At 40.9% G+C, this 27,156-nt stretch overlaps 1 protein-coding gene across 1 annotated transcript in view; it reads left to right on the forward strand.

Annotated features, from left to right (window-relative positions):
• Positions 1-27,156, forward strand: part of Bmper (BMP binding endothelial regulator) — a 246,973-nt gene that overhangs the window by 35,886 nt on the left and 183,931 nt on the right. The window contains exons 4-5 of the mRNA XM_021206296.1: positions 22,924-23,006; positions 26,744-26,834. Coding sequence (XP_021061955.1) covers positions 22,924-23,006; positions 26,744-26,834 — 174 coding nt within the window. The remainder of the gene's footprint in view (positions 1-22,923; positions 23,007-26,743; positions 26,835-27,156) is intronic.

A 27,156-nucleotide genomic window follows, 5' to 3' on the forward strand; every position in this document is an offset into this window, starting at 1 on the left:
TCTGTGTGTGTGTGTGTATGGGATTGAAGTTTTCAATTTCTGTGAAAAAAATGACATTATCACTTTGATGGGGATTACATTGAATCTGTAGGTCACTTTTTGTACATTAGCCATGTTCAAGATATTAATCCTATCAATCCATAAGCACAAGAGGTTTTACTGTCTTCTTGTTTCTTCTTTCGCTTTCCTTCTAAAGTTTTTGCTGTTTCCATTATTCAAGTCATTCACTTCCTTTGTTAGATTTATTCCAAGATTTTTTTTTTTGAGGCTATTGTTAGTGGGGTTATTTTCCTGATATCTTTTGTAGTATATCTGTCTTTGATATACAAGAACAATAGTGACTTTTGTGTGCTAATTTTGTATTCTGCCTTCTTACTGGAAATGTTTATCAGCTGTAGGAGTTCTGGTGAAGGGGTTAGGGTCTCTTATGCATATAAACAAATCATGTGTAAATAAAGATACTTTAAGTTTATCCTTTCCTATCTGTAAGCCCTTTATCTCCTTCTCTTGTTTTTTTTTTTTAAATTTTTTAATTATTTTCTTTATTTACATTTCAAATGCTATCCCGAAAGTTTCCTATACCCTGCCCCCCACCTCTGCTCCCCTACCCACCCACTCCCACTACTTGGCCCAGGCCTTGCCTTGTGCTGGGTTATATAAAGTTTGCAAGACCAAGGGGCCTCTCTTCCCAATGATGGCTAATTAGGCCATCTTCTGCTGCATATGCAGCTAGAGACACAATCTCAGGGGGTACTGGTTAGTTCATATTGTTGTTCCACCTACAGGGTTGCAGGACCTGATGTAGGGGCCACTGTCAGAACTCAAGATGCGGAATTTGCTGCTTTATTCTGGGTTCTATTGGAGTCAGTTCAACTCCAATACAATGTTCTAGAATCATGTGTACCTGAGTTCTCTCTTTCCCTTGGAAGATTAGAATACTTGTAGGACAGAGTGAAGACAAAGTAGATGGACAAGGAAAATAGGTTACATACTTCAGACAAAACAAAATCCAGCAATTCCCTTTGTGTATACAGGTTGTTGTATGTATAAACAACTCCATTCCCTTGTCTCCCAGGAAAGTTTGTAGCTAAAGTGCCCAAGAGAAAACCCAAATAAACAACTTGATGCATCTTAAGGCATTAGAAAAATTAGAACACTCAAGAACCAGATGGGATGGATCTCTGAATTCGAGGCCAGCCTGGTCTACAGAGTGAGTTCCAGGACAGCCAGGGCTACACAGAGAAACCCTGTTTCAAGAAAACCAACCAACCAACCAACCAAACAAACAAAAGAACAGATGGGAAGAAACAATTATGATTGAAACAAAAATTAGTAAAATAGAAGTGAGAACCTACAAAGAATCAGTGAAATGAAGAGCTAGTTCTTTAAAATATTAATACGATTGGCACACTTTTGCCAAACAAACCAAAAGAAAGAAAACTCCTCAAACTAACTAACTAGCTCAAATTAACTAGAGCTGAAAAAGAGGCAGGTCAGCAGACAGCACGGAAACCCAGAGAAGCACACGGATGTGGTTCAAACCCTTACTCTGCTGAATCTCAAAACACAAAAAAGGACGGATTTCTTCTTAAACCTTTTTTAAAAGATATATTTCTTTATGTATGTGTTGGGGTGTTTTGATTTCAGGTAGGTGTGGGAATCATCCGTGCAGTGCCTGTGGAGGCCAGAAAATGTCACTGGAACCCATGGTACTGGAGTTACAGATAGTTGGGAGCCACGTGTGGGTGCCAGGGATTGAACCCAGGTCCTCTTTAAGAACAGGAAGTATTTTTAACCACTGAGCCTGCCATTGGATAGATATCTTACAGCATATGACTCACCAAATTTAAACAGAAAATATATTTAAAATGTTAAACAAATCCATCACAAGGTATGAGATTGAAAAGATACTAACTAACTAACTGACTAACTAACTGACTAACAAACTGACTGACTAACTAACTGACTGACTGATTAACTAACTGACTAACTGACTAACTGACTAACTGACTAACTAACTGACGACTGACTAACTAACTAACTAACTAACTAACTGACTAACTGACTAACTGACTGACTAACTGACTAACTGACTGACTGACTAATTAACTGACTAACTGACTGACTAACTGACTAACTGACTGACTAACTAACTAACTGACTGACTGACTAACTGATTAACTAACTGACTAACTGACTGACTGACTAACTGACTAACTAACTAACTAACTGACTGACTGACTGACTAACTAACTGACTAACTAACTAACTGACTGACTGACTGACTGACTAACTAACTAACTGACTAACTGACTAACTGACTAACTGACTAACTGACTGACTAACTAACTAACTAACTGACTAACTGACTAACTAACTAACTAACTGACTAACTAACACTCCCAACCAGAAAACCCTGAGTTCTGGCTATCAGACCTTTAAAGAGTAGGCAAAACTGTTCTTTAGAATAGAAAAAGGGAAAAAAATACTTCCAATTTCTTTCATGACAACAGAATTTCACTAATACCTTTAAAAAGACACAGCAAAATAAAGAAAGAAAAGAAAAATTATAGACCAATCTCTCTGATCAGCATGGATGTAAAAACCAAACAGTTACTTGCACATTGAACTCAAGAACATATTAAAAAGATTATCCACCATAATTAAGACAGGTTCATCCCAGTGATAGCGGGATGGCTCAACAGATATAAGTAAATAAATGACTACATAACTGAGACCCTTCCTGGGCAACTCTGTATATCTCCCTTTTCCTTCCTAGGAGGTAGGTGTTAAAGAGGCATCCTTAATATTTTCTCTGTACTGGATTACAGAGCTGTGTGCTTATGGGACACAGTTATATTTATTCTTAGATACCAGAGATGGCAAGAGTTTTGCCTCATTTGTGATTTTTCTACTTAGAATCATAACTCAGGCTTACAGGAAAGCTCTAAACTGTGGAAAGGACTTGCTCCTCACTTTAGTTTGTAGAAATGAACAGTTACACTGTGTTTATTATGGAAAGCGGTTACTGTTTTCCTTGCTTCTCTCTGTCTTCCATGATTGATGTGAATATATTCTTAAGCATTCAGAGTAGCAAGTGCCCTTCTATTTTCATGTCCTTGGTTTTCATTACCCCCCTTCCTGTCCCTCTACCTTCTCCCCGTTCTACAGCTTAACAATTCTATTGCACTACTTTTATTTTTTCCCTGCTTGACATTAACATGTAATGCCTTTTTTTCATATTTATTTCCTTTAGTAGATACATAAGATTGTTTTGTGGGAAAGTATGTACATTTTTTTGGACACTGTGGTTATATGCCAGGTATTAGCCTTGGGTAAGGATGGAGGCAAGGAGCTGAAGCAAAGACTGTTGTACAGTAGAGAAATGATGACTCCAAAGACCTGGGAGAGGCACTTGAGCATGCCACCCAGCTCTGTATTATCCTGAGGTACTCAGTCTTTGGCCTCCTGAGGAACCTGGTAAACTCCAGTAACCTTAGGGTACCATGCGTTAACTCAGAGAAAAACAATAATGGGTCATTAGTGCATCCTCTAAGTCCCAAGCCAGCTGTGGCAGCTGTGCTCCTGCTAAGTCCTCCCACAGGCATCCACATGCTAACACTGAAGATGCTGCCTTTTCCCACTCAGTTGGAAGGACACAGAGATGATGACTAATGCAGCTCTTTGTGCTAATTCTCTAGTTAAGAATCAAGTGGTGTTTAAGACACATTGTATCAGAGTCAAAACATTTAATCCGATTGGGAATACTGTATATAATATGTATACAATATACAAAAATTAGATACTGTATATAATAGAGAATCAGATCTCTCCATTTTCCTATGAGTTAGTACATTGAAATGGCGAACTGGTGGCGTGTGCTCTACATTCCAAGGCACTGCATGCTTCCTCCTGGCAGTATGCTCAGGCCTTTCATAACAATGTGTACCTGAGCGATGGGTGTGGGATGAGAATTGCAGGCTTCCTAGAGGAGTTGGCTCTTAGCCATCCTGGGGCGTGGGGGGCAGGACCTCTCCACCATTAGCAGAACATACATGAAGCTGAAACCTGATGTTGCTAACTGGATGAAGCAGCCCTAAAGCATCCTAGTGAGTAATCTGTTGTTGCCGCTCTTCATCCTTGGGGAATCACAAGCATAGTGAGTGTTCCTCAAGAGCCAATGGGCCAGGGGGGAACATTGGTTAAAATGCCTTGCCAGTAGTGATGATGAATTACAAAGATTGTCTTCTTTATCCACATAGAAAGTGCAAAGTCCTCAGGAAACATTTACTGACTCCTCCCTCTGGAATGTGAGGGGCATTGTTGGAGCCACAGTCTGTGTTATAAAAAAAATTGGTGACTCGGAGGGGTTTTCTTGGCGTGCTTAGAATCACAGAGCTGCTAAATGACAGAGACAGGGACAGAATTAGGTGATCCAGTCATCTAACTCATAGATGTTATCTTGGTAACTGGGCCTAGGTGGCCGTGTTTTCAAGCTTCGTTGAGACCACCCTCCCACCTCTGCTGTGCCCATGCAGACTGCGGCTGGACAGTCCCTGATCCCAGAAGAAGGAAATGCCTAGAGGTTCACCTTCTGCTGAGGATGTCTCAGCTTCACCTTCCAGAGCTGAAAGTGAAGATCTGTCCCAGCCAACCACTCCTGCTGTGGGAAACTGGTGCTGGGTAGCCGGGAAGCCATAGTTGTTCCCTTACCCTTTCCTCCCTTTCCACTTTGAAAGCTTTAGAATGATGACATGGGACCCAAAGCCAAACAGTCCATAATGGCCAAGAAAATCTAACTCAGATGTTGGCATGCTGGGGAACGTGTGTCAAAGGTTTCTTCTTACTCAATTGTGTGAATCAGTAAATGTGGGGGGAGGGCGGGGCTTGGATCACCAAACGGACTAACCACCTCCCATTGTTTCTTGGGACATTTTTGTTTTTTTCCACTTTCTTTCCTGGTTTTTTTCTTCATGCACTTCCTTAACACCGTTCTACTTAATTTTTAATTTTAGGTAACCAGCACATTAATACATTAACACAATAAACATTTAAACAGGAAGGGAAAGCAAGTGTTTCTGATCGGACAAAAGCTCACCCAGCTCAGAAACAACTGTTATCAATTTCTTATGACCATCCCAGAACGTTTCCAGGTTTTTATGATGTAGTTCTGCATGTGCACTTCCTGTACAGAAACGAGATGGAGTATATACATACTCCTTTTTCGTTTGCTTTCAAAACACCTCAATAATCTGTGAGTTAGGAGTTTCCCCAGTCCAGTTCATGCCTTTATTGGTTGTCCTATGGATTCTGTGGAATTGGCGTAACGTCTCTCTTCTGATGAACGTTTATATTTTTAGCTTTTACCAAGCAGCCAGGGAATCAACCTGTGAGGCTTGCTGTGTGCATGCATTGTTGTTCTTTGAAGGCAGTGACCTAGGAATGCAGAATGATTGCTCTCCCTTGCTACAGGCGCTGGGCTGACCAGGTACTCAGCTCTCCAATGATGACATCATTCTTACAGGAAAACATTATTTTGGAAATGTTTATCATTTCATTTTTTAAATTTTAATTTCCATGCTTGCATCTTCCAAGAGTTTTTTGTTTTCCCTAACGCTCATGAATGTTGTGGACATCTCACTGTTAGAGCCCTCAGGTTATGAGGTGTGATTGTCTGATGAACTTGAAGACCTTTTTCCTACTTGTTATTTTCCAAGAAGTTCTAATGGCTCTTGTTTTATTCCATCACTGGACACCAGAGTAGGATCTTAGTGCTCATCCAGTAGTCCCCACAATAATAAAGTGATTCCTCTTTCTTCGTTTGGTTTTGGTTTTGTCTAAGGAATCTGAGGACGTGGACAAGTGAAATAATCCATTTACTGTGGCGTTATTTTTTTCCAAAGATAAAGCAGAGGGCATCCACATCTCCAGTGCCTGCTAATGGGGAGGGCAATTCAGGTGGCAGGCTAGAGTGAGCAGGAAAGGAAAGGAAGCAGCTGCTAGACAAGGGATTAGGGACATGCCTGAGGAACTGTTGTAGAACAGGCAATGCATCTTTGTGAACAAGAAAGAATTGGTCACAACCCCAGGGACTGGTATGCAGAAGGAAGGCTCACTCCTGAAGGTTAAGGTCTACAAAAAGGTATGAAATAGTTCTTTGAAATTATTCTCATTCCAAGTCATGGGGGTGGGGAACTATGTTAAAATGCCAATTCCCAGGTTTTCCTCCAGGCCTACTGTATCACTCCTAATTTGAAATAACTTTTTGTTTGTTGATTACCAGGGAAAGGGGAGGGACAGACAATAACCTAATGCAGTCTTATCTTGGAGTTATTTTCCTCTGAAAGGGATGTTGGTATGGAGAAGGAAGTAGGTGTGTAGATTGCTGAAGGGCAGAAATGTGAGGTTTCATTCTTCCAAAAAGTGTCCTCAGAAAGACTTGGCCACCATGAGTTTGTAACCTCACACACTCACAACCCTTCTTATTCTGATCATATTGATTGATTCATTCATTAACTCAATGGTGTTACTGAGCCGTATACCCGGTGGTTATAGATGATGCTGTTAATTGATTGTTCTTAACTTTTATGAGCCCAGAATAATCCCTTAAGCTAAAGCAAGTAATTTATAACTAATTCTTTTCAAGCAAAAGATTTAGCATACTCTTAAGATTGTTTTTCTTCTTCTCAATAAGGGTTATAAATTTGTATCCAAAATGGCCTAATAACTAGGCGAAAGATTAACCTAATTTGAGAAAGCTCAATATTGTTTGATGAAAACAGATGAGATCACTGGAAGTCAGGCAGATGGTTTTGGCAGCTTTTCCATGTTTACTTGGACTGAAATCACCCTTTAATTTGGAGTTCTTTCATGAACAATAATGTGTCTGTTATCTGAATATATGTTAGGGAATCATAAATGAATACGTATGTTTCAAACTTTGTAGGTCAAATTCTATCCTCTTTCTTCATAGAACACACGAAATATTAATTGTTCACACTACTTTGATGAAAGATAGAAAAATATAGTGAATAGTTTTTCAAATAGTGTTTATTTTCCATATTCTGAATTTTGATTCTTTGGTGCTTTGTCTTATTTTTGGTGGGTTGTAGGCCATGGATTCCATTTTTTAACTTTGAAATTTTATTGAAACATAGCTCATGGTGTCTCATGAAAGCAAAAGGAATGAATTCTGGATACCTTTATGTTAACTTGGCACAAACTAAAGTCATTTGGGAGGATAGAACCTTAGTTGAGAATTGGGCTGTGGGCAAGCCTGTAGGGCATTTTCTTAATTGGTGATTGATGGGGAAGAGCCCAGTCCACTAAAGGTGGTGCTATCCCTAGGCTGAAGGTCCTGAGTTCTCTAAGAAAGCAGGATGAGCAAGCCATGATGAGCAAGTTAGTAAGCAGCACCCCTGCATGGCCTCTGTATTAGCTGCTGCCTCTAGGATCCTGCCCTGTTTGAGTTCCTGTCCTGACTTCCTTTGATGATGATCAGCAAACTTTGATAAGGGAAGTGTAAGCTGAATAAATCCTTTTCTCCCCAACTTGCTTTTTGTCATGGTGCTTCATCATAGCAATAGTATCCCTAACTAAGACAGAAGGAATGAAATAGAACTTTGTACCTCAAGCCAACTGTCCCTAGGTTCTGATAAATAAGAATGCTACATACCTGGGGATCATAAGGGAAATAGGCTCATTTGTATAAACCGGTTACAAGAGACAAAGAGGATCATGAGTATTAGCAACACCTTAAACACTGCTAATTATGGGTTACCGTTCAAACAGTGCAGGATATGAGTTGGGTTGTTTCCTTCCAGCCAAACTTCTCTTGGCAATCATAGCCACTCACTGATTGTTCCCTAAACAAAGAACAGTCCTTCATCCACCTTCTTCTTTCCTTCTACCTTGACCTGACCAATTTGCCAGGTAGTCAGTGTGTGATCCGCGTAGACATGGCTTGCTCCAGATTTTATATACCTGGAAGGAAGGGCCTATTTTTGGGTCAAAGATCTGACTCTTAGTTATTCAAACTACTGTGAGTGAACTTGAGAAAGGTGATAGGTATTCTCTGATGGTGACACGAGACAATTCAAGACAAATTAAAGTATAAAAGCAAGTTTATTGGTTGCAGCTTTCAGATGGGTTCACTGACCACACGGGAGAAGGGGGGTGGTCAGTGAAGTTGCCTTGCAGAAGGAGATGAAGGAGAAGTGGAAGAGAAAGAAAGTGCATGGAGTGGGAGGAAGGACAGGGAAAGGGGGGAGAGAGAGAGAGAGAGAGAGAGAGAGAGAGAGAGAGAGAGAAAGAAAGAGTACTGGGTGGGGAAGAGGAAGCCCCACCCCTGAGCTGGAAAGTTCAGGGTAGAGTATGCCAGTCATGCCCTGTGACAAGTAGGGACTGAGGGATACTGGGAGAACCTGGAGGCCGGGCCCACTTTGGTATGTTATGTTAAATAGGTACCTCAGTTGTTTGTCCTGAGTGTCAATTCCAACAGAATGATTTTGGAAGAAAAGACCAACCTCAAGCAACTTCAACGAACCTCAACCTTGGCTTCTTGCAGATGCTGGGGTCCTGAGGTGCAGGTCATGATTATTCTAACCTAGTGGTTAGGGACCTGACAGTACTTAGGGAATTCAGATGCAACTGTTGCACTGCCTTTCCTTCTTGGAGTCTTGCTTCCTGCAAGATAAGATTCATGGGACGTTGGCAGCTTTTTGTCTCACTGATGGCTTCTCCGTTCACAGGCTCTTATGGTCGTGGTGGACCAACAATTTGAAAGCAGTTTGTGAGCAGAGCAGCTTTGAGGAGGTGACTGAAAACAATCTGTGTCTTAGGAAGCAGTGGTTTTCTGTTACTAACTAGCATGTTCTGGCCACCCTTAACCTGAAAAAAAGTGGTACCCATAACTGTTTATTATACCTGTGATGTTCCAGGGAAACAACTTAGAAGAGTTTTGTATGATTGTGTCTGGTTCCAGAGTTGTTGCTGTTTCCCTAAAGTGGCATCTTGCTATGTTCTCCAAACAGGTCTTGAACTGGTAGATTCAGGCAGATTTCCCACATCTAGGGGTGAGACTATAGTCTTACACCAACAGATTCTGCTCAAATGTTTCTAATAGAGATCTACTCATACAATTAAGAATTTATAAACTCGTGTATAATAAAGTTTCTCTCCCACTCGTAACCCTTATCTTCTGTATCATCTTCTCCTGGAGATGTTCTTCTGTTTAGAGTTTATACTCATCTGCTATTTAAAATCTCCTGGAACCCTGTACCATCTCCCAGCCATCGAGCACTTAACGTTTAAAGCCTTTATCCTCACTATACTTGGGAGCTGCAGGAAACTTGTGATCTGCTTCCTGGACATCCATATGTGTTTTAATCTGTGAGTAGAACTCACTTTATTTATACAGCTTCAGAAATGTGAGTAGGATTTGCTGTATATTTTTAATGATAAGAACAAAACAATACGCACATACATACCACAAACAACAACAATAACACATAAGCACTTGCACACACACCCCAAACAAGCAAGCAAGCAAGCAAACAATAAAAACAGCAGAACAAAAATGGAAAACAAAAATAAAAAACAACCAAAGAAACCAAGGGTTTATTTTCCCACTTCTTTCTCACTAGCTAAAAAAAAAAAATGTACAAAATGTTGTAATTCATAGATTACTTACCTATAGTATAAATCAGGATATTTCGGCATTTAAGTAAAAATGGCCTTATTTGTTATTTTGTTAACACTAAAATCACACTTTGCAGAAATCTGCTTTGCTGTTAAGTTTGGTAAGGAAACTTAAGGCAGAGATAAGTCTCCCTGTGACATTTGTCTCAATCCACTTCCTCAGGGTGTCGCTGACCATGTTTTGGAGGATTTGTGTTGGTAGATTTTCTAAGAAGTATGTGGTTGCCTTTAATTAGGAGATTAGATTTCTGAAGTGTGCATGACTTCGGGTGCATTCATTTTCACCTTTCTAGTGTGGACAAGTTGAGGACTTTCCTCAGGGAAAGAGAGAATAATGGCTCTCGCCCTATTATTATCTTCTATGCAAAGAGCTTTATCAGAGCACAGCTAAGACTACTTCTACTTCAAATGCCCAAAGTATTAATTTTCTACCAATGCATAACTAGCTATGGCAATCTTCGTATCCTAAGATCAAGGTCATTTATCTTTTCATTGGTTCATTGTTAACATTCAAGGATGCCTTGCTGCCTTGAGACACTGTAGTGTAGGTGCCAGCCAGGGCTGGGGTCTTGCTTGAGCCTCAGATCCCTCTCCTGTACTCACAAATTTTGTCATCAAAGTTCATTTGCAATTGTGGAATGGCTTTCTTCTCGGTGCCAGTGATAGAGTTCCTATATGACTTGTAGGATCACTGATGTAGGTCGTCTGTTACATCAGGTTTATTCAAGGTAATGTCAAATGGATTAAGTAAAAACTGACTAAGAAATCAGAGCTGGTGGCTCTGGCCTGAAACTGCAGTTACTTAAAGGTTGAGGTAGGAGAACAGAAACTTCACAGCCTACCATGGTCATATGGTAAGTTTTAAAGTTACCTTGGACTAGATAGTGAGACCTTGCCTCAAAGTGCAAAGAAAATGGGGGACTGGGATGCATGTCAGTGTAGATTGCTTGCCTGGTGTGAATGAGTTCCTGGGTCCAGCCCCTACACACTCGAGTGTGTGCATGTACATACATACACACACACACACACACACACACACACACACACGCACGCACACACACACACGCACACACACGCACACACACACACACGCACACACACGCACACACACACATACACACACGCACACACACACACACACATACACACACACGCACACACNCACACACACACACGCACGCACACGCACACACACACACACGATAGAAAACTAATGTGATCAGAGAACTTTAGTAGTGTAATCTCCTCTTTCCTTTTCTCCTCTGCTTATAACCCTCTTATTCCAATGTGTGCCCTCATTCAAGGAAGGAATTTCAGAAGATGGATGTATGTTCAAGGGCAGAAATCTTGACACCCATTTTAACATTCTGCCTGCCTCACCCAGAGCAACTATGGATCCAGGCATGCAGAAGGACCTAGGCAGAACAGTATGGAGAGATAGAGGGCAATCTGCTTATTTGTGGTCCCTTCCTCCTCCCCTCTATGTAGGCCAGTGTACCTAACCTTGTACAAGGAGTATGCCTGATCACAGGACTGGTTTGGTCTGGCCCTGCTCACCCCTCAAAATGACATTAGTCCTATTTTGCTTCTGATAGGAGCCATTCATTAGTGTTGCTCTGTGTTCTGTACTTGACTCACACCACAACAGTTCACACGCACCGTTCACCCTGTTCAGACTCCTTTCCACACAGATCACTTGACTAGTTTGATGCTCTTCTGCAGCTCTCACCCATGCACTGTTTCCTGGTGTCTGGGGCTATGTGGAGTAGAGCTGGGCACCTCTCCTTTATCATGGTAACATTTTTTTATTTCTGGGGCTCCCACTAAACAGGCAGCAACTCCTCCTCCCACTCCTTCTACTTTCTCAGCTCTGCCCAGTGTGCCTGCCAGATAGTGGCGATCAAGTGACTGTAGGAAGGGAGGAAGGAGCTGTCAGAGAGGCGGTGAAAGTGGAAATAGATTGCAGGCTTTTCAGCTCAGTGTGTGTCTCAAAACACCACCTCCCATGACTATTACTTCACGTTAGCTCATTACCCGATCTACTTAAAAGCTGAGTTAAAATGATAGAGAGTAAGAATGGGCAACTCAGGCTGAACAATGATTAAACAGAGTCGGCCAGTTCCATGTCACTGAATCTTTATTGATTTCTTCATTGAATTCCACACAATCTAGGCATAGTTTTATGTCATGTGGTAGTTAAAGGGCTGGTGATATTTAGCTGAAGACATGCTTGGCATTGTCTGGCTAGTGCTGAAAGTGGGAAGCAGCCTCTGAATGCTCTGGAACATCTGGGCTCTCTTAGAGCTGCTCTATGAATTTTTCTTCTGCTGAGTTTGGGAGCTGTGGCAGGGCTGCTCTGGTGACATTGTGAATGGAGAACAAGAACTCAACTTCTAACCTCTACATGCAAGGCCACCCTGAGGTGCTAAACGCAATAGACAGGCTAGTATTTCCTAGTTTTAGGAATGAAGACAAGGCTCTTCTGTGGCTGTGGTCTGGGGAATGTAGGAAAATCATAAAGACCCAGTTATTTGGAGAATGAAATGAAAAGGGGTTTGGGCTTGGAGTTGAAGATGGAATCAGTTGCTGCCTCCGCCACTTCTGGTTCCTTGGCCTTGAACAAATAATGTCCTCCTGAGCCTTGCTGGATGCAGCTTGTGAAATAGTCAAATGGCTGACCTCCATTTCCACATGTTCAAAGAGTGAGTCCGCGTTGTTTCTATCGTGAGAAATCACATATCACACAAAGCGATTTAACCCATCTCTGTGGAAGAGCCTAGCAGCATGCACTCAAACCACTGCCTGCTCCCAGTTCCATCTGCTTCCAGAGCATTTTTCTCACCCTAAGTTGCAAATGCTGTACCCACTGAGTAGCGATGGCTCCTTCCTCTCACAGCTCCTGCTCACTTCTATTATACTTCTGGTTTCTGTAACTTCTCTATTTTAGGTACTTCATGTAAGTACCGATACTTTGTCCTTTCTGTGTGGCTTATTTTACTTAGTAGAAGATGTTCAAGGTTGAGGTTGACACCACTGCTTCTTTGCCCCACAGTCCTTTGTAGCATCCCACTGGGTCCATAAACAACCTTTTGCTTATCCATTCATCCACTGATAAATGTTGAGTGGTTTTCAATGGCTATTCACATTCTTTATTACCTTTAGACATTCTGGTATTCCGTGAGCTTGGCAGCCCCTGGAGTACAAGGTATCTTGGTTAAATTATGTAGTTTCACCTCATAGCTCCAAGTGAAGGATGGCCAGAATGTTAAAACTGAAAGGATATGGCTGGCATCAATCTTATTTAGTTTTTTTCTGCTATGTAAGAGAAAGAACAGGGTCTCCTGGTACAAATTCAGTACTCTGAGCAATAGTTGAGTATTTATGGCCTATAAATAGAAAGATAGAAGTTTTTATAGAGCAAATAGTAACTAATATTAGGAAAATATAGGCAGTTCTTACCCCGAATGCTTGGGCCTGGAGGTTAGCCATTGTTGACAAGCTAAAATCCATAATCCCCTATCAGAATCCTTGGAGATTCTTGGCTCCGCTGTTGTTAATGCCTCTTTTCACATCAGTTGTACACGAAGTGAGTCTGCATGTGGAGATTGCTCTCCATGTCTCTTGAGGAATGTGTGATCAGATATTCAAAAACCACTTTTCTTGCCAAATACTACTCAGTTTCTTCCATAGGGTACCCCTTAGAAGCCTGTTTCTGAAAAATTGGCTCTGGTCCACAGCTTAAAGTCTCCACCAATCTTGCCTAGTTTCTAGAATGGGTAGCTTTTTCCTTAATGCAGTGGCCTACTTGTATTTCAAATAAAGCAAGACTCACCCCTCTGACTTGATACCGTGGGGTCAGAGGGGGGCCACACAACCTTCCGGAGGATTCTCCAGTTGTGCTCTGAGGTTTGATCAGATCAGCCTTCTCTGCTGGTCACACCGTTCTGAAGTCACCTTGGGCAGTGAGGTTCAGTGAAAATTCTCCAGATGAAAGCCCATGCCAAGGAGGTGGCAGACAAGAGAAAGCCAATTTTTCAGAAACAGGCTTCTAAGGGGTACCCTAAATCCTTTGCTTCTTATGAACTTTTCCTGACATTGAGAGATACTGGGCAAGCATAGGTGAGCTTAGCCCACTGTGGGAGACTTCTGGGCGAAGTATGGATCAAGCCTAATATTCCCATGTCAGTGATTTCTAAGAATTTAAAAGTGTGGGTCTGATAGGTGTGTGGTATATGTGAGATTATCCCAAAATTTACATAAAAATACCAAGGGCTTAGAATAGCTGAAACAATTCTTGACAGCAAGAAAGAAGTAGGGGAAACCAGCCGACTTCTATTAGCTACAGGAGTCTAGTGTGAGCTCTTATAAGGATGAGGCACACAGATTAATGAAACACTCGGTAGCATGTAGAGATGTGCTCACATAAACATACCCAATTGTATTTAAACAAAGAAAGTCGATGGAAGAAACCTATCCTCTTCCACATTTGTGCTGAGCGACTTGGTAACTCCAGGTAATAAGTTAAACCAATCACCAATATACTAGACCCGGACCTTATAAATGATGCAGAAAAACCAAGTCAAAATTGATCACAGGCTTTCATGTGAAATGTGAAAAACAGCCCAAACAAGTAGTTTGCAAAGTATTAAGCATATACATTTTTTATTTGCTGCAATGAATCTCGGTGCCTTTGGATATCAAGGAAAAATTTAATATTAAAGGCATGTTTACTACAGTCTAACTATGCTAAACCATGGGAAAATTCCATCAGTAAAATTTTATGAAGGGAAAACACATAGAAAAAAGCATGCAGAAAGAGTATATTTGGGACCTAGCACTGTTCAAAAAGTTTTGACTTGACATCAAAAGCACAGTTTGTAAAGGAGACCAGGAGCCACGGGTCTGCCCATGAGCTCTCTGGGAGAGTTTCTGCGCATGCCAGAAAGCATCATAACTAGAAGGCAGGTGAATGCTGTGGGACAGTTCAGCAGAGAGTGTGCACAGGTGGTGGCATTTCGTCACATGAAAAGAGGGTCAACATTATTAGCTATCAAGAAAATGCAAACCCAAGTCACAATGAGACATTGCTACTCAGGTACAGAAATGGATGAAAAGATGTAAATGCCAAGTGAGGGTTAAGAAGTGGAAAATTCCATATTACTGCCGGAAAAAGTATTATGTGCTCTAGTCATAGTGAACATCACTATCTCAGTTTCTCATAAAACTGAGCAGACACTTGTCATTTGGTAGTTAGTATGTCCTTGGACATTTTTATTCCTTGAATAAAAGTGCACAGTAGTCTTATTTGTTATAAGCAAAAAGAAAAACAAAAGTTATTGAGCAAGCTAACAAATCAATAAAACATTCCAGCTGTCCTTCACTAGGTAATGTTTCTATAGTAAGTGGTATATCAATTCTAGGGAATAATGCACAGCCATGAAAAGGAAAAATCTCTTGAGCCTATAACTTGCATGAAGATAAAAAATATTCTCTAAGAGCACATCCAGTCTTAAAGGCTTCATCTTACACTATATACACACAAACTGTGATTTAGTCTTCCTGAATAATAAGATTATAGACATAAAGAATTTACTTGTGGTTTACAGATATTCAGGATACAACAAGAAGCAGAGTGATTGTGGCTGTAAATTAAGAGCCCAGGAATCTAATGGTGTTACCACAGTCCTGTAAGTTGATTGGTTATAGTATAGGAATACACACACACACACACACACACACACACACACACACACACACGTACAAATTGGTGAAATGTGAATGAGCTGTGTGGACAGCATTGATGTCCACGTCCTGGTTTTGATATTTTAATATGGTTACACAAGGTATATACACTTCCCTGTGTGTTTACAACTTCTGATGAGTCCACTAATTAGTTAAAAATAAAATATAAAGTATTATAGGTGGTATTAGATTACTTCTGAATAGCTATTTTTCCTCATTGAACTGGAACAGCCTATTTAATAAACCATAAAAGTGCATCATATGAAATTGAAGCACATCAGCTTATATGTGTCATTTGATATATGTGTGTGTGAGAGGGTTTCTTCTTTCTACTCATCAAAGAGGTTGTATTCACTCATTTCTTTGAAATTAATTTGGGAAACTGAAGATTTCAGTTCCTACATTTTGTTCTGCATTCACTGTAATTCATCCTATGAGCCTGCTGACATTTTTCTGTCCTCAAATACAAATTATTTTCTCAGACTGATATTATACACCCCAAATTGTAAAACACTTATCTCTTTCAAAAGCACTCGAATCAAACCATGGGTGTTTGAATTTGATCCTCTGAGTTCTTAGTATTTGTTGTTTCCTATGTCAAAAGATCCCCAGAATAGCATGACTGGTGGCCAAACTAAAGGTATTTAGAATAGAGTTTAACTACAAATCTATAAAAGTTGGCTCTTGACATCCCAGCCATGAAGGCTGCATTTACCTTACACCACCAGCTTTCAGTAACCACTAGACCGTCCCATTGGAACGTCATTGAATGGCATTGTGTGTGATTGTCAGCAGGTCATTGTTAGGTACCACTTCCTGAGCTCCAGAGTGAGAGGCAGCCAGGTTAGGCCATCAACCCTGGGTTCAGGGTGGCATATAAAGAGCTCCTGGGTGACTGGCATGGGGCCTTTCAGTTTCCTCAACTTTGCTCCCTCATGATTAAAGATGCACTAAAATGTTGACTGTCCAGTAGTGCATTCTGTGAGCTAAAAGTTAGCCTCAGATGAAAGCTTGAAGCACAAAGCCACACCTGTCACAACTACATAAAAAGATTAATTTTCACTTCTCATTTTTCTTCTTTTTATGCAACATTAAATTAAACAAACAAACAAACAAACAAGCAAGCAAGCAACAAACCCCTCATCTTTGTAATGGTCTCTAATGACGATATCCTACCTCACTCTGGAAAGCCTGTCTGATGACTTTATAGGACAGCCTCTTGGATATGACTGGGCTTCTTCCTCTGTTCAGTATAATTTCCTCCCCTCTGACCATTGCCTGACAGTGGGGTGCTGATGCTGGAACTGAGCACAGAGAAGCATGCTGGCCCACAGATAGACACGTTCATGGTCAGACACATCAAGTGTGTGGCATGACTTGTGCGAGCAAACTTGCAAGTGTTTTCATCCCTTAATAGATCACATGTCTCCTTTCCTGTTATAATTGTATTGAGAGCTTAAAAGTTTATTTTTACTGAGTAGAAGCCCAATTTATTTTTGGTTCATAGACCATCGAGGGTGGACATTGTCTTGCTATGATACTATAAAGTCAAGAGCCCGGCAGCCAAATGTCATCACCTGCCCATCTTTAATAATCACATATGCCAGAAATGCATGCACGGGATGTGGGAGTGTTGTGCCAAGTTTGCATTTAAGTCATTGCTCATCAGATAATTCTGTGTATTTAAGATTTCATTCATGCAACCATCAAAAGTTAAGTAAAATGTCTCTCCAGTATGCTTTATTCTACTGTCTGTTATTTAATTTAGGTCATATATTAAATTCTTGGTTGGGAGACAAAACAGAAAAGTTACGTGAAGAATGTTATGTGAGGGGCCCACAACGTTCTTTAGGAACTCAGTTTGTGAGTCTGACTTCTTCTCTTGGGATGAAGGAAATGGTTTGGCCATAAAATTCCCATTAGCCACAAAAGTAAGCAAAATTGCCTGCAGGATTCATGCAGGTAGAGCCTTGAAGAGTAATAAAACCTGGGCTAAATGAACTCTTTAAGGACACGATTTAAGCCCTCGAATGGCCAGTTAGACTTTATGTTTATCCCTCTGACTATACTTCCATATGTTTCTGGAGAAGTTCTGAAAAGTGGCTCATTAAAAAAAAATTGTATTGGACTGGGGTAATTTGGGGCTTATTGACCAAGGCCAAGGGTGGAGGGTGCCCTGTCAGAGTTCAGGAACAGCAAAGAATAGCAGGTCTGTGTGTACTCTTTCCTTCTGCCACCTAGCAAGAAGTGACTTCAGAGACCCCAACTCTGGTTTAATTTAAATAAATACAACAAAAAGCTTCATAAACAAAATCAAGTAAACAAACAAGCAGCAACAATAATAAAACAACCTAAGAACAAGCCAATAATTTATGGGACCAAAGTTGATTTGGGGGGGGAAAGGGGCACATTATTGAAAATTAAGTCATCTGTATTAAGCCAAGAAAACTTTGCTTTTCTGGAGGCAAATTTAATTGGGTCCATATGCCTAAGGCCTCAGGAGATAGGGGGTCGGAAGCGTGCCACCTTTGCTATTTTCTACTTTCTGTGGTTTGTAGGAATAGTTGCATGTAGGTGCTTGCTGTTTCATACCACCTAAATCGGACACTTATTAGGCACCACAAACAGTGTTGGGAAGAACCTGTCATTACACACTGTGCATGTAGAGAGAGCACAGAAGCACACTTTATGCAGGTGAACTTCATGAATGGCTCCCTAGATGCAGTGAGCTCGAATCTTGAATGATCTGTGTGTCCTTAGGAGTGGGCAAAGGACCAACTGAGATCTGGGTTTCCCAGGAAAGGAAGGCCATGTGCAAATCGCAGAACGAAACCTTCCGGGCACATATGGAGGAATTTGACTATACCTCGATCAGGCTGAACATGGTCCATCAAGTGTTAAAGCTTGGACTTGAACATTTGAACACTGGCAGCTGCTGAAGAAGGCTTATGGAGAGTCTTATCACAACCAGGAGACACCCAGAGAGCCTGTCAGAACAGTGTAGGTCAGGGGAAGAAGCAGCTGAGGAGAGGCCAGAGAGAAAGGGCTGTAAAGATAACTGTGGGCATCCAGTAGGTATGAGAGGAAGTAAAGAGGCTTTTCAAAGTGACTGGGGGCGGGGAGCAGGTAGGAGAGGAAGTAAGTAGGTTAGAAAAGTAAATGGAGACACCAGTCAGCATCGCACAGTGACGTCTACAAGGGAAGGGCAAGGAAATCCACGGCCTTGGCTGAAGTCCAGGGACTTGCAATCAGGACTGGCAAGTTCACTGTGAAAGTGACTCTGGGAAACTCTGTAGAGTTCTAAGAATGGGAGAGAGGCCCAAACAGGGAAGGGCTTAAGGTGCCAAGGGATGTAACAGCAATGGCAAGGCCATGAAAAGTAAGGATTGTAGACAAAGGTGGAGAAACCAGGATCAGCTCCTAAGGCTCCTTATGAGGCCCATGCCATTCTCCAGTCTTGATGATTTTTTTAAGGGTTATTTTAATAATGATGCTGAAAGTGTGTGGGATTTTCTCTCTCTTGAAACAGTGTGGCCGCTGAAAAAGTTTGCAACTAATACGAAAAATGAGTTTTCTTGCTTCACTGTGGGTTTAATTAATTTATGTTCTTCCTGTTTCCATTGCCATGAGCCCTCTGAGTTGACTGGATTAGTCTAGGCAGAGCTTCCTTACGAGAGTCCACATGACAGAGGAACACATTATGAAATTTTTTCCTCACTCTGAAAATGTTTAATATTAACAAGAGCAAAAACACATGCAAAGGGAAAGTGAGCAGTTTAGGCTGGTGGCTCTCAACTTTCCTGATGCTGGGACACTTCAGTGTAGTTCCTCATGATGTAGTGACTCTAACCATAAAATTATCTTCATGGCTGCTTCATAACTGAAATCTTGCTACTGCTAAGCTGTGTGATGCACATCTATCGTCTTTTGGGGATCACAACCCACAGGTTGGGAAGTGTTCCGTTGGCCTCATTTTATACCGTTTTAGACATAAGAACATAGGCTGTCTGCATGATGGTTTCAATGGAGGTTTCCCAACCTTGGTATAGTTGACCTTTGTCTTGGTTAATTCAGTGTTGTGCCCTGTGGGTGGGAGGCTGCTTCCTGAGGTCTGTGTCCACAAGACACCTGCAGTCCCTCTTGCTCCCCAATGCGACAATCAGCAGTGTTTTCTAATGTTGCCAGAATTCCTCTGGACAGGGGCGGGGAAGAGGAAGAACAGCTGGCTTAAGTGTATTGCAGTGATTTTATCAGAAAACAATTGCTTACTCCTGCAGTCTCGTGGTATCTCAAAAATTGTTCATTGTCTGTAGACACGCTTGAAGAAAGAGAAACCCCACTTTACTGAGTTCTGTGTGTTCCCCACTTTCTTTTACCCCCTTTCTCCCTTTCACTTAGTGACTGTGTCAATTACCACTTGATTTTATAAGAAGGACACTTACTTTTTTTTTCTTTTCCTGGGTAATTAGTTCCTCAATGCAGAATATTATAGGAAGGTTAGACCTGGATGTAGAAAATGTGGCCTTCACCTGGAATGTGGTTTCTAGTTCACGTCACCTTAAACTCCCTGTAATTTGGAGCAGTCACCTTAGACTTAATGCATATGTTTTCTCACGTGTAAGCTGAAGGAGATAAACTGTATTATCTATAATTATGCCTCTGGTTATACATATCAGAACTTTAGGAATTTGCATTGTTTTGTTTGCCCCCTGCACTCATGACAGATTTTCCAAGAACACTCAGAATGTGCCTTGTAGACTCTCAGTTGCCCATAGACAACAATGCTGGTCTACAATACCATAAATACAGTCAACAATTAGAAACGTTGACTATAACTCAAGAGAGATTTAATGCCTTTTGCACGTAATAATTTTAAAAAGCATGCTCATGCATCAAGTAATGTTTTAAATGTAATTTTTTTAACAAGTCATTGTTACTGTATTTTATAAAGACACTGATCTGAATTTTAGACAAAACAGAACAAAGTGTTCTTTCACTAAAGGTAATAGAGAAGCCCTTCCTGGAAACATGATGGGATGTTTTCACAACCTTTCTTTTCTGTCCTGTAAGAGACAGTGCAATTTGGCTCACGAGGCTTTATAACTTGGTTGTAGGCAAGAGATTGTCTGACTATTCTTTGATCAGCTCAAATTCTATGGCTGATAGAATTTGCTACAAATTTTTTTTCAAGAGGAGATTATTTCTAAGTAATATTAAATACTCTTAAAGTGTTTACATAGCTCATTGCTCGTTGATATCTTGCTCTAAGAAAACAAGTTCGTCTAAGAACTGGAACAACGGGAATATCTTGTCTTTAATAATTATATTCTCAAGAATTTCTTGCCTGTGAAATGGTATCTCTAATGCTAGTGTGGAAGTCCCTGTAGCCAGTTATGTCAGTGAGAGCATGTGAAGAAGGAAAATGTATGGAACACATTTGCTACAGAGAGTTTTACAGATGGTTTTTGAGCCTGCTCCATCATCCAGGCTCATCCATCATTCAGAGAAGTCTGTTGTGTGGACTCAGGCACTGTGGACCGACATGTTAACAGGGAAGTTGAGCAACGAACATTAACAATCTGCCTTTGGTCTGATTTTCTAATGTTATTGCCCAGTTTTTCTTTGCATATCCAAAAACAGTGGAGAAACCACTCTCCCAACAGAGTTACTTGAAGCCAAAGACACTGTTGTGTTCCCTGTACTGTGGACAGCTTGTTCTGATGTCTCCGTCCCAGAGTAGAATATTCTGTACAGTCTTGTGTTCCTCCCGGGAGCTCTCTGCACATGGCCTGGCATTGCTTGGGGGTCACCTAGCCTGCACCTTCTCCCAAATACGTGAGACCTTTCTACCACGTTTCATCCCTCCATATAAAAAGGCAAGATCACTGCTTGCCCTATTAGTAGCAAACAATCACCCTGTCTTTACATTTTTTTTAATCTAGATGATGAAAATATATAACACCTCCAGAAACTCCACTGGACTGGCTGGCTTGGCAGGCGTTTTGTATTTGCTTGGATTTAGCATGAATGGGATTTGGTTCTCTGATTTCCCTGCCTCCATCACTTGGAACAAGTCATTTATTATCCAAACAAGCTTGTATTTGTAGATCAGACAGGCACATGGCACATCATTCACAAGTGCATTTGCTCACTTAGATTTATGCTAGCCCAAATCATTTTATATTACTTTTCATGGTTGAAAATTTACTGTATTCATCCCTGGTTTGGCATAAGTATTTGTAGTGCACTAAAGGTTCCTATGGCTGAACACTTTATCTCTGTAACACTTCATGCAAAGGAAATTAAAAAATATATAGTGAAAGCATTTCCCAGATATGTTTCCAATCAGCTGTGCACGTGAGTCATTTGATGTGTAGGCACCAGAGAGCAAGGAATTACTAAGCATTCTCAGTCATTCACAATGTCTTGGAAATCCAGATCAGGATTCTGAGTTTATGAAAACATCTGTTGGAAATTCCACAAGCCCATTATTATTCTGTTACTATGAATTAAGAACATTTTGCCATGGTGTTATTTGAAAGGACTCTTGAAAGGAGTTGAGTCCTTTCTGTCTTGAACAAGATCAACTGGTGTGGTTGGGGTGACCAGGTAGTATCAGGGTTTACCTCTGCAACAGAGGGGCTGTCCTTTTATTTTATAACGGCCATGTGCACCTTTCAATTATCTTGGTAATTCTGCTTGTTTGGTGGCCTTCTAAGGCAACAGGGACAACAGGTGTATCCAGGTGCATCTCACCAGAAAGTATAGGCCATAGCATAGGGATGGTAAACCCCGAATCCAGACTGAATGAATTATGTGTGTTCATTACTTCTTTGGCTTTTCCCCCAGAGCCTTAAGCCAAACTGTTCTGAGGATCTTCTGTAACCTCTAACTTCTGTTTCTTTTGCCAGTGAATTAGTTTGAATTTTGTTTGCCTCTTGTCTCAACATACAATAAGCCATGCATTAGTAATTTCAGATTTGTTTACAGTGATTACCTAAGAGTAAAACAAAAGTAAACTGCAAAGGCATCGCTCTTCCAGGTGGAAAGTAAGCCTTGGCAGGTCCGATCTAGTGAAGGTCACTGCTACTAGAATTTTGTAATTAATCTCTATATTTTAATTAGCACTCATAATTCCTTCTCTGTGTTATACTTCTCCCTTGACATTCGGCAACTCTGAATTCTTATAATCTCACGTCAACTCCTCTTTCATTTCATTGTTTCTAAATACATTAATCTCATATTTGATAAACCATAAACAAAAGGATAGTTTTATATATTTTGGCCAAGAGAGTTGAATATGGTTTTCTATTCGAAAATATAATCTGCGAGGTTAATGTGATTGTGCTGCCTAGCAGATACATGTATTGTGGGAAAGAAAACGTTGCCAAGCGGCTAGCCTTGGCTTACACAACACATTTAACTTCTGTTTGAAAGACAGAGGAGCCACATTAATTCCTGGCCTTTTCTCTTCCTGTTTAGGTTGTACTCATGAAGGAAGAACCTACAACAGCTCCTTCAAGTGGCAAACCCCGGCTGAGCCATGTGTCCTTCGGCAGTGCCAGGTAAAAATCCGACTACTTTAGCCTTTCCTAGTTGCTACTTTCAGACAATAGAGAGCGAATCTCCTAGAGACTGGGAAGAGAGAAGGGGACAGCTGTATCCTTGTATGTATCTGCTGTGACATTAGACAGAAGCAGACAGGTGCAGAGTAGGTACTGAACAGGATGTGTTTCCAGAAACACCCAGTGGAGTTGTCCACCGTCATTCCAGCGAGGCTTGGAAAGTGCCAGCAAGGTGTCTATGTCCTCAGGGAGCGCATGTCTTCCTGTGAAGTCAGCTTGGAGCAAAAACAGTGATTCTTGTTAGCACAGTGGTTCTCAACTTTCCTAATGCTGTGATTCTTAATATAGTTCCTCATGTTGGGGTGATACCCAACTGTAACATTATTTTCATAACTGTAATTTTGCAACTGTTATGAATCCTAATGTAAGCATTGGTGATGATCTGAGGCAATCCCCATGAAATAGTTGTTTGGGATTACGATCATAGGTTGAGAACCACTGTAATGTTAGCAGAAAATAGCTACTTTCAGATGAGATACATTTTCCTTCTCTTATTCAAAAAGATTTTGAGTGGGAACCGAGCTGTAAACTGTATTCATATTAAGTAATCAATGCACCGTAGATCAATAATTTCAACTTGACCAGTTGAAGAACCATAGAGTCAGCAGCTGTGGAGTTTGCTGTTGTTGATTGTTGTTTAATTCCCAAAGGAACAGTTGCTCCACATCGCTCTAATCCCATGGCGTTAAACATCTTCAGACAAATCAAAGAGAAAATGAACAGCCTAAATTTTCTTGTTGTATAGAAATAATCAAGAAATATGAGCCAGCGGCTGATGTAACTCAGAGGTAAATGGATCTGTGCTCATGCAAGTCTTGTGACCTGAGTTCAATTCTCAGAACCTATAGTAATACAGAAGAAGAGAACGGACTCCAGATTGTCCTCCAACCTCCACATTTGTACATAGCATTCATGTCCCCACACATGTTATGTCATGAACACATATGCATTGTAAGTTAAAAAGTACTGTTAAAAATGTGCTTAAATAATGGTGGAATATTATTCTACTCTCTGGAGTTCTTTCTCACTTTTCATGAATACATTCGTATTTCTTCTGCTCAAAAATGTGCTGTTTATCTAATTTTAAATAACTTCAAAATTATATTTGTGTGGAAAAGTGCTGTTAAGTTACTTTATTCCAAACCCCCATTTCACCCTCTTGGTATATGTGTTTGCAGTCAAAGGGGACTGGATGTTCATCTCAGATCTCATCTCAGAGATGTTGACATTTTGTTTCTGAACTCTACATTTTGTGAAGTCATGCGTGGTTTTATTATACTGTAGGTTTTATTATAAATAGGCATTCTCAATCATTAGACTTCCAATTATTTCATTTTTGGCTTCTTTGTGTAGTAAACTATTTGTGAAATAAGCAGAAGGTAAAAAAATGATATAAATTAGATCAATTAATGCTAAGTTTACTTTTGACAGTAGATTAATCAGACTCAAGGTACAGACAGGAGCAATGAGTTTTAATAACAACATCAAAATGCACAAATCCTGCCAAAATTTTCAGCTCCATCTTGCTCCTTGGTCAATGATATTTCCAGTCCTTTCAAGGGGTATTCTGGAAGTCTCAGTTACAATGTTTCTTAAACAAGCCAATAATGCATGCTGAGAAGTCCCGAGTAACACTGTGCAGAGCAGTGCTGAAGTCTTATAGAGACAATGTTACTGCCTTGAATGAGTGAAGATAGACATTATATTAAATGGAAGTCTCTATACTGGGGGTATTTCTTTTCATGGAGAGTACACTTTACTCTGTGGAATCCAGGGAGGATAGATGAACACATCATTATCAAAGCGAGGAGATGCTGAAGTGTGGAATGCTGCAGAGGATTAAGAAAGGCATGTTCCCTACCAAAGATGGACCATGCCTTTCATGCCTTCTCTTCACGTACGGCCCATGATGTCCTTTCATTCAACAAGCAGGAAAGCGAACCTCTGGGATGCACTCCCAGTAGTTCTCTTCTTGCTCCCACCTCCTACTTCCTTCCTTAGGGAAGGAGGTCTAGAGGGATGCAGGCAAGGGTCTTTCCTGTTTCCATAGGCACTTTCTGTTGCTGTGAAGTAAGCACAATGGTAGTCTCTCTCCGAGGCACAAAATCAGTGACAGAGGAGCCAGTGCACTCTTGACACCTCTGTATAAAGGAAATGGAGCTATTAGGGAGCAGGGAGAGACTCATTAACATGCTTCTAGGGGACACTGGCATGCAGTAGGTACAGCTAGGTGCCAGACGGGTGACAACAAGTCTGATAATCTGGTCTCTTTCCATTTGCGTCGAATTCTACGTATTTTCTTACAGTCTGTGCCAAGGGAGTTCTAATGATGAAAATTCTACATTTTTTTTTTTTTACCCACTTCTGATTTCTTAACTAGGAGAGAAAAATCTGGAGATCACACTGAGAAATTCCTGCTGAGAATTCCCCCAAGGCCTCTGTTTGGGTGGCCGATACTGAAGGAGAATTGAGCTTACCTCAGCACATTGCTTCAGCTACAGAAATAGAGAGTACAGTTTTAAATGTTTATTGCTTGAGCATCCCTTGCCCCCAATGTGATAAATGCTGTAATAAATTCTAGCAGCGGCATCCTCAAGTCAGGTATGATATGCAAACATTTAGAATAAAGTGTCCCCTGTGTATGTGTGGCAGACACATGTAAGAAAATAGCTTTGTTATGAGGTCATAATACCTACATTTAGCCTGTGCTCCTCTCCATTCAAAACCAAATCAAACTCATAAGAATATGAATTAATTTAGAAAAAAGTGGGTGGGAAATATAGACGAGACTCAACAAAGACTGATCTTGAAATTTAATTTCAAAGCATGCTTCGCTTGAAACTTGAAATTCATCAGGGTGATACCCACCTGTGACCCCAGCACTCAGGAGGTGAAGACAGGAGGGGCAGAAGTTCAAGGTCTTCCTCTGTCAGTTCAAGACAAGCTTGGGATATCTGAGATTCCATTAAAAAAAAACCAACAACAACAAAAAACAGGAACAAATGATCAAAACCCCAAGTCTTCAATTGTCATTTAGATACTGAGATCAGTTTGGTATTGACTCTCCCGATTTCATCATTTGAACCGACGTCAATCTGTTGTGACACACTCAAATATGAACTTAGGAAGAATTTTCTCTAATCTTTTCATTTACTGATGGAGGAGACTGAGTCCCAGGTTCTACTTGAGTCCAAGTGGCACGTGTAAGACTGTAGAACTGGTGACTGTTTCCCGAGAAGGTGGGAAGAATTTTTCACAAGTCTCGGCGTTCTGATCCTCCTCTGTGTTTGTAGTTAATGACTAAGAGTTGGCTTAACCGTGTTAGAAAATACATCCATTAATGGCAACTTAAAACAGGTACGAACACCCATCCGGGACTGTGAGACGCTCACAGTCAGCAAGGAGATCTTTCGAAACAAATTTAAAGGAAAAAACACAGGACCAAAGCCAGCTGCATGATGGGACAAATAACAGGTGGACGGGACATGTAAATCAAGGTCCAAGGCATCCCCTCTGATGAGCTGGATCTTTTCTCATTTGCATCTTCATTTCCAGGCCCAACAGCCAACCTTGCACTTTAGGGATTTGGGTTCGTCCCATTTCCTGACTATTTCCCTGAAGAAGTAACTCAAGTGGTAATTCTGGGCTGACTTAACTCGTGACATTCTGTTTTCCAGGAGGGTGTGGTCACAGAGTCTGAGGTGCGCTGTGTTGTTCACTGTAAAAATCCCACAGAGCATCAAGGAGCCTGCTGCCCTACCTGTCCAGGTAAGGACCAAGAAAGGGAAGCTGATTAGCTTCCTGGTGCAGCACTGTGCTGTTGTTGCTGCGGCTGTGTCTATCATTTCTCTCCCCTATCCAGACTGGACTTTACATCTGTACACATAATGAGCTTGGAGAGGAAGCTCCTTTGAGTAGCAATAGCTGTTGGGCTCTTGTGTGCCCAGCACTTAAAGGAACTGTATGCTGTAGGTCTTGGCTTGTGGAATCCCCAAGCTTGGAGGCCTGCTTTCCACTCTAAGCCACAGGTAATGCTTATTTTGGAAGGAAGGACTATGGCTTTCCTTGTGATCGGCATTTTTTTTTTTTT

Source organism: Mus pahari, chromosome 10 (genome assembly GCF_900095145.1).
Source record: "Mus pahari chromosome 10, PAHARI_EIJ_v1.1, whole genome shotgun sequence".
Taxonomy (NCBI): domain Eukaryota; kingdom Metazoa; phylum Chordata; class Mammalia; order Rodentia; family Muridae; genus Mus; species Mus pahari.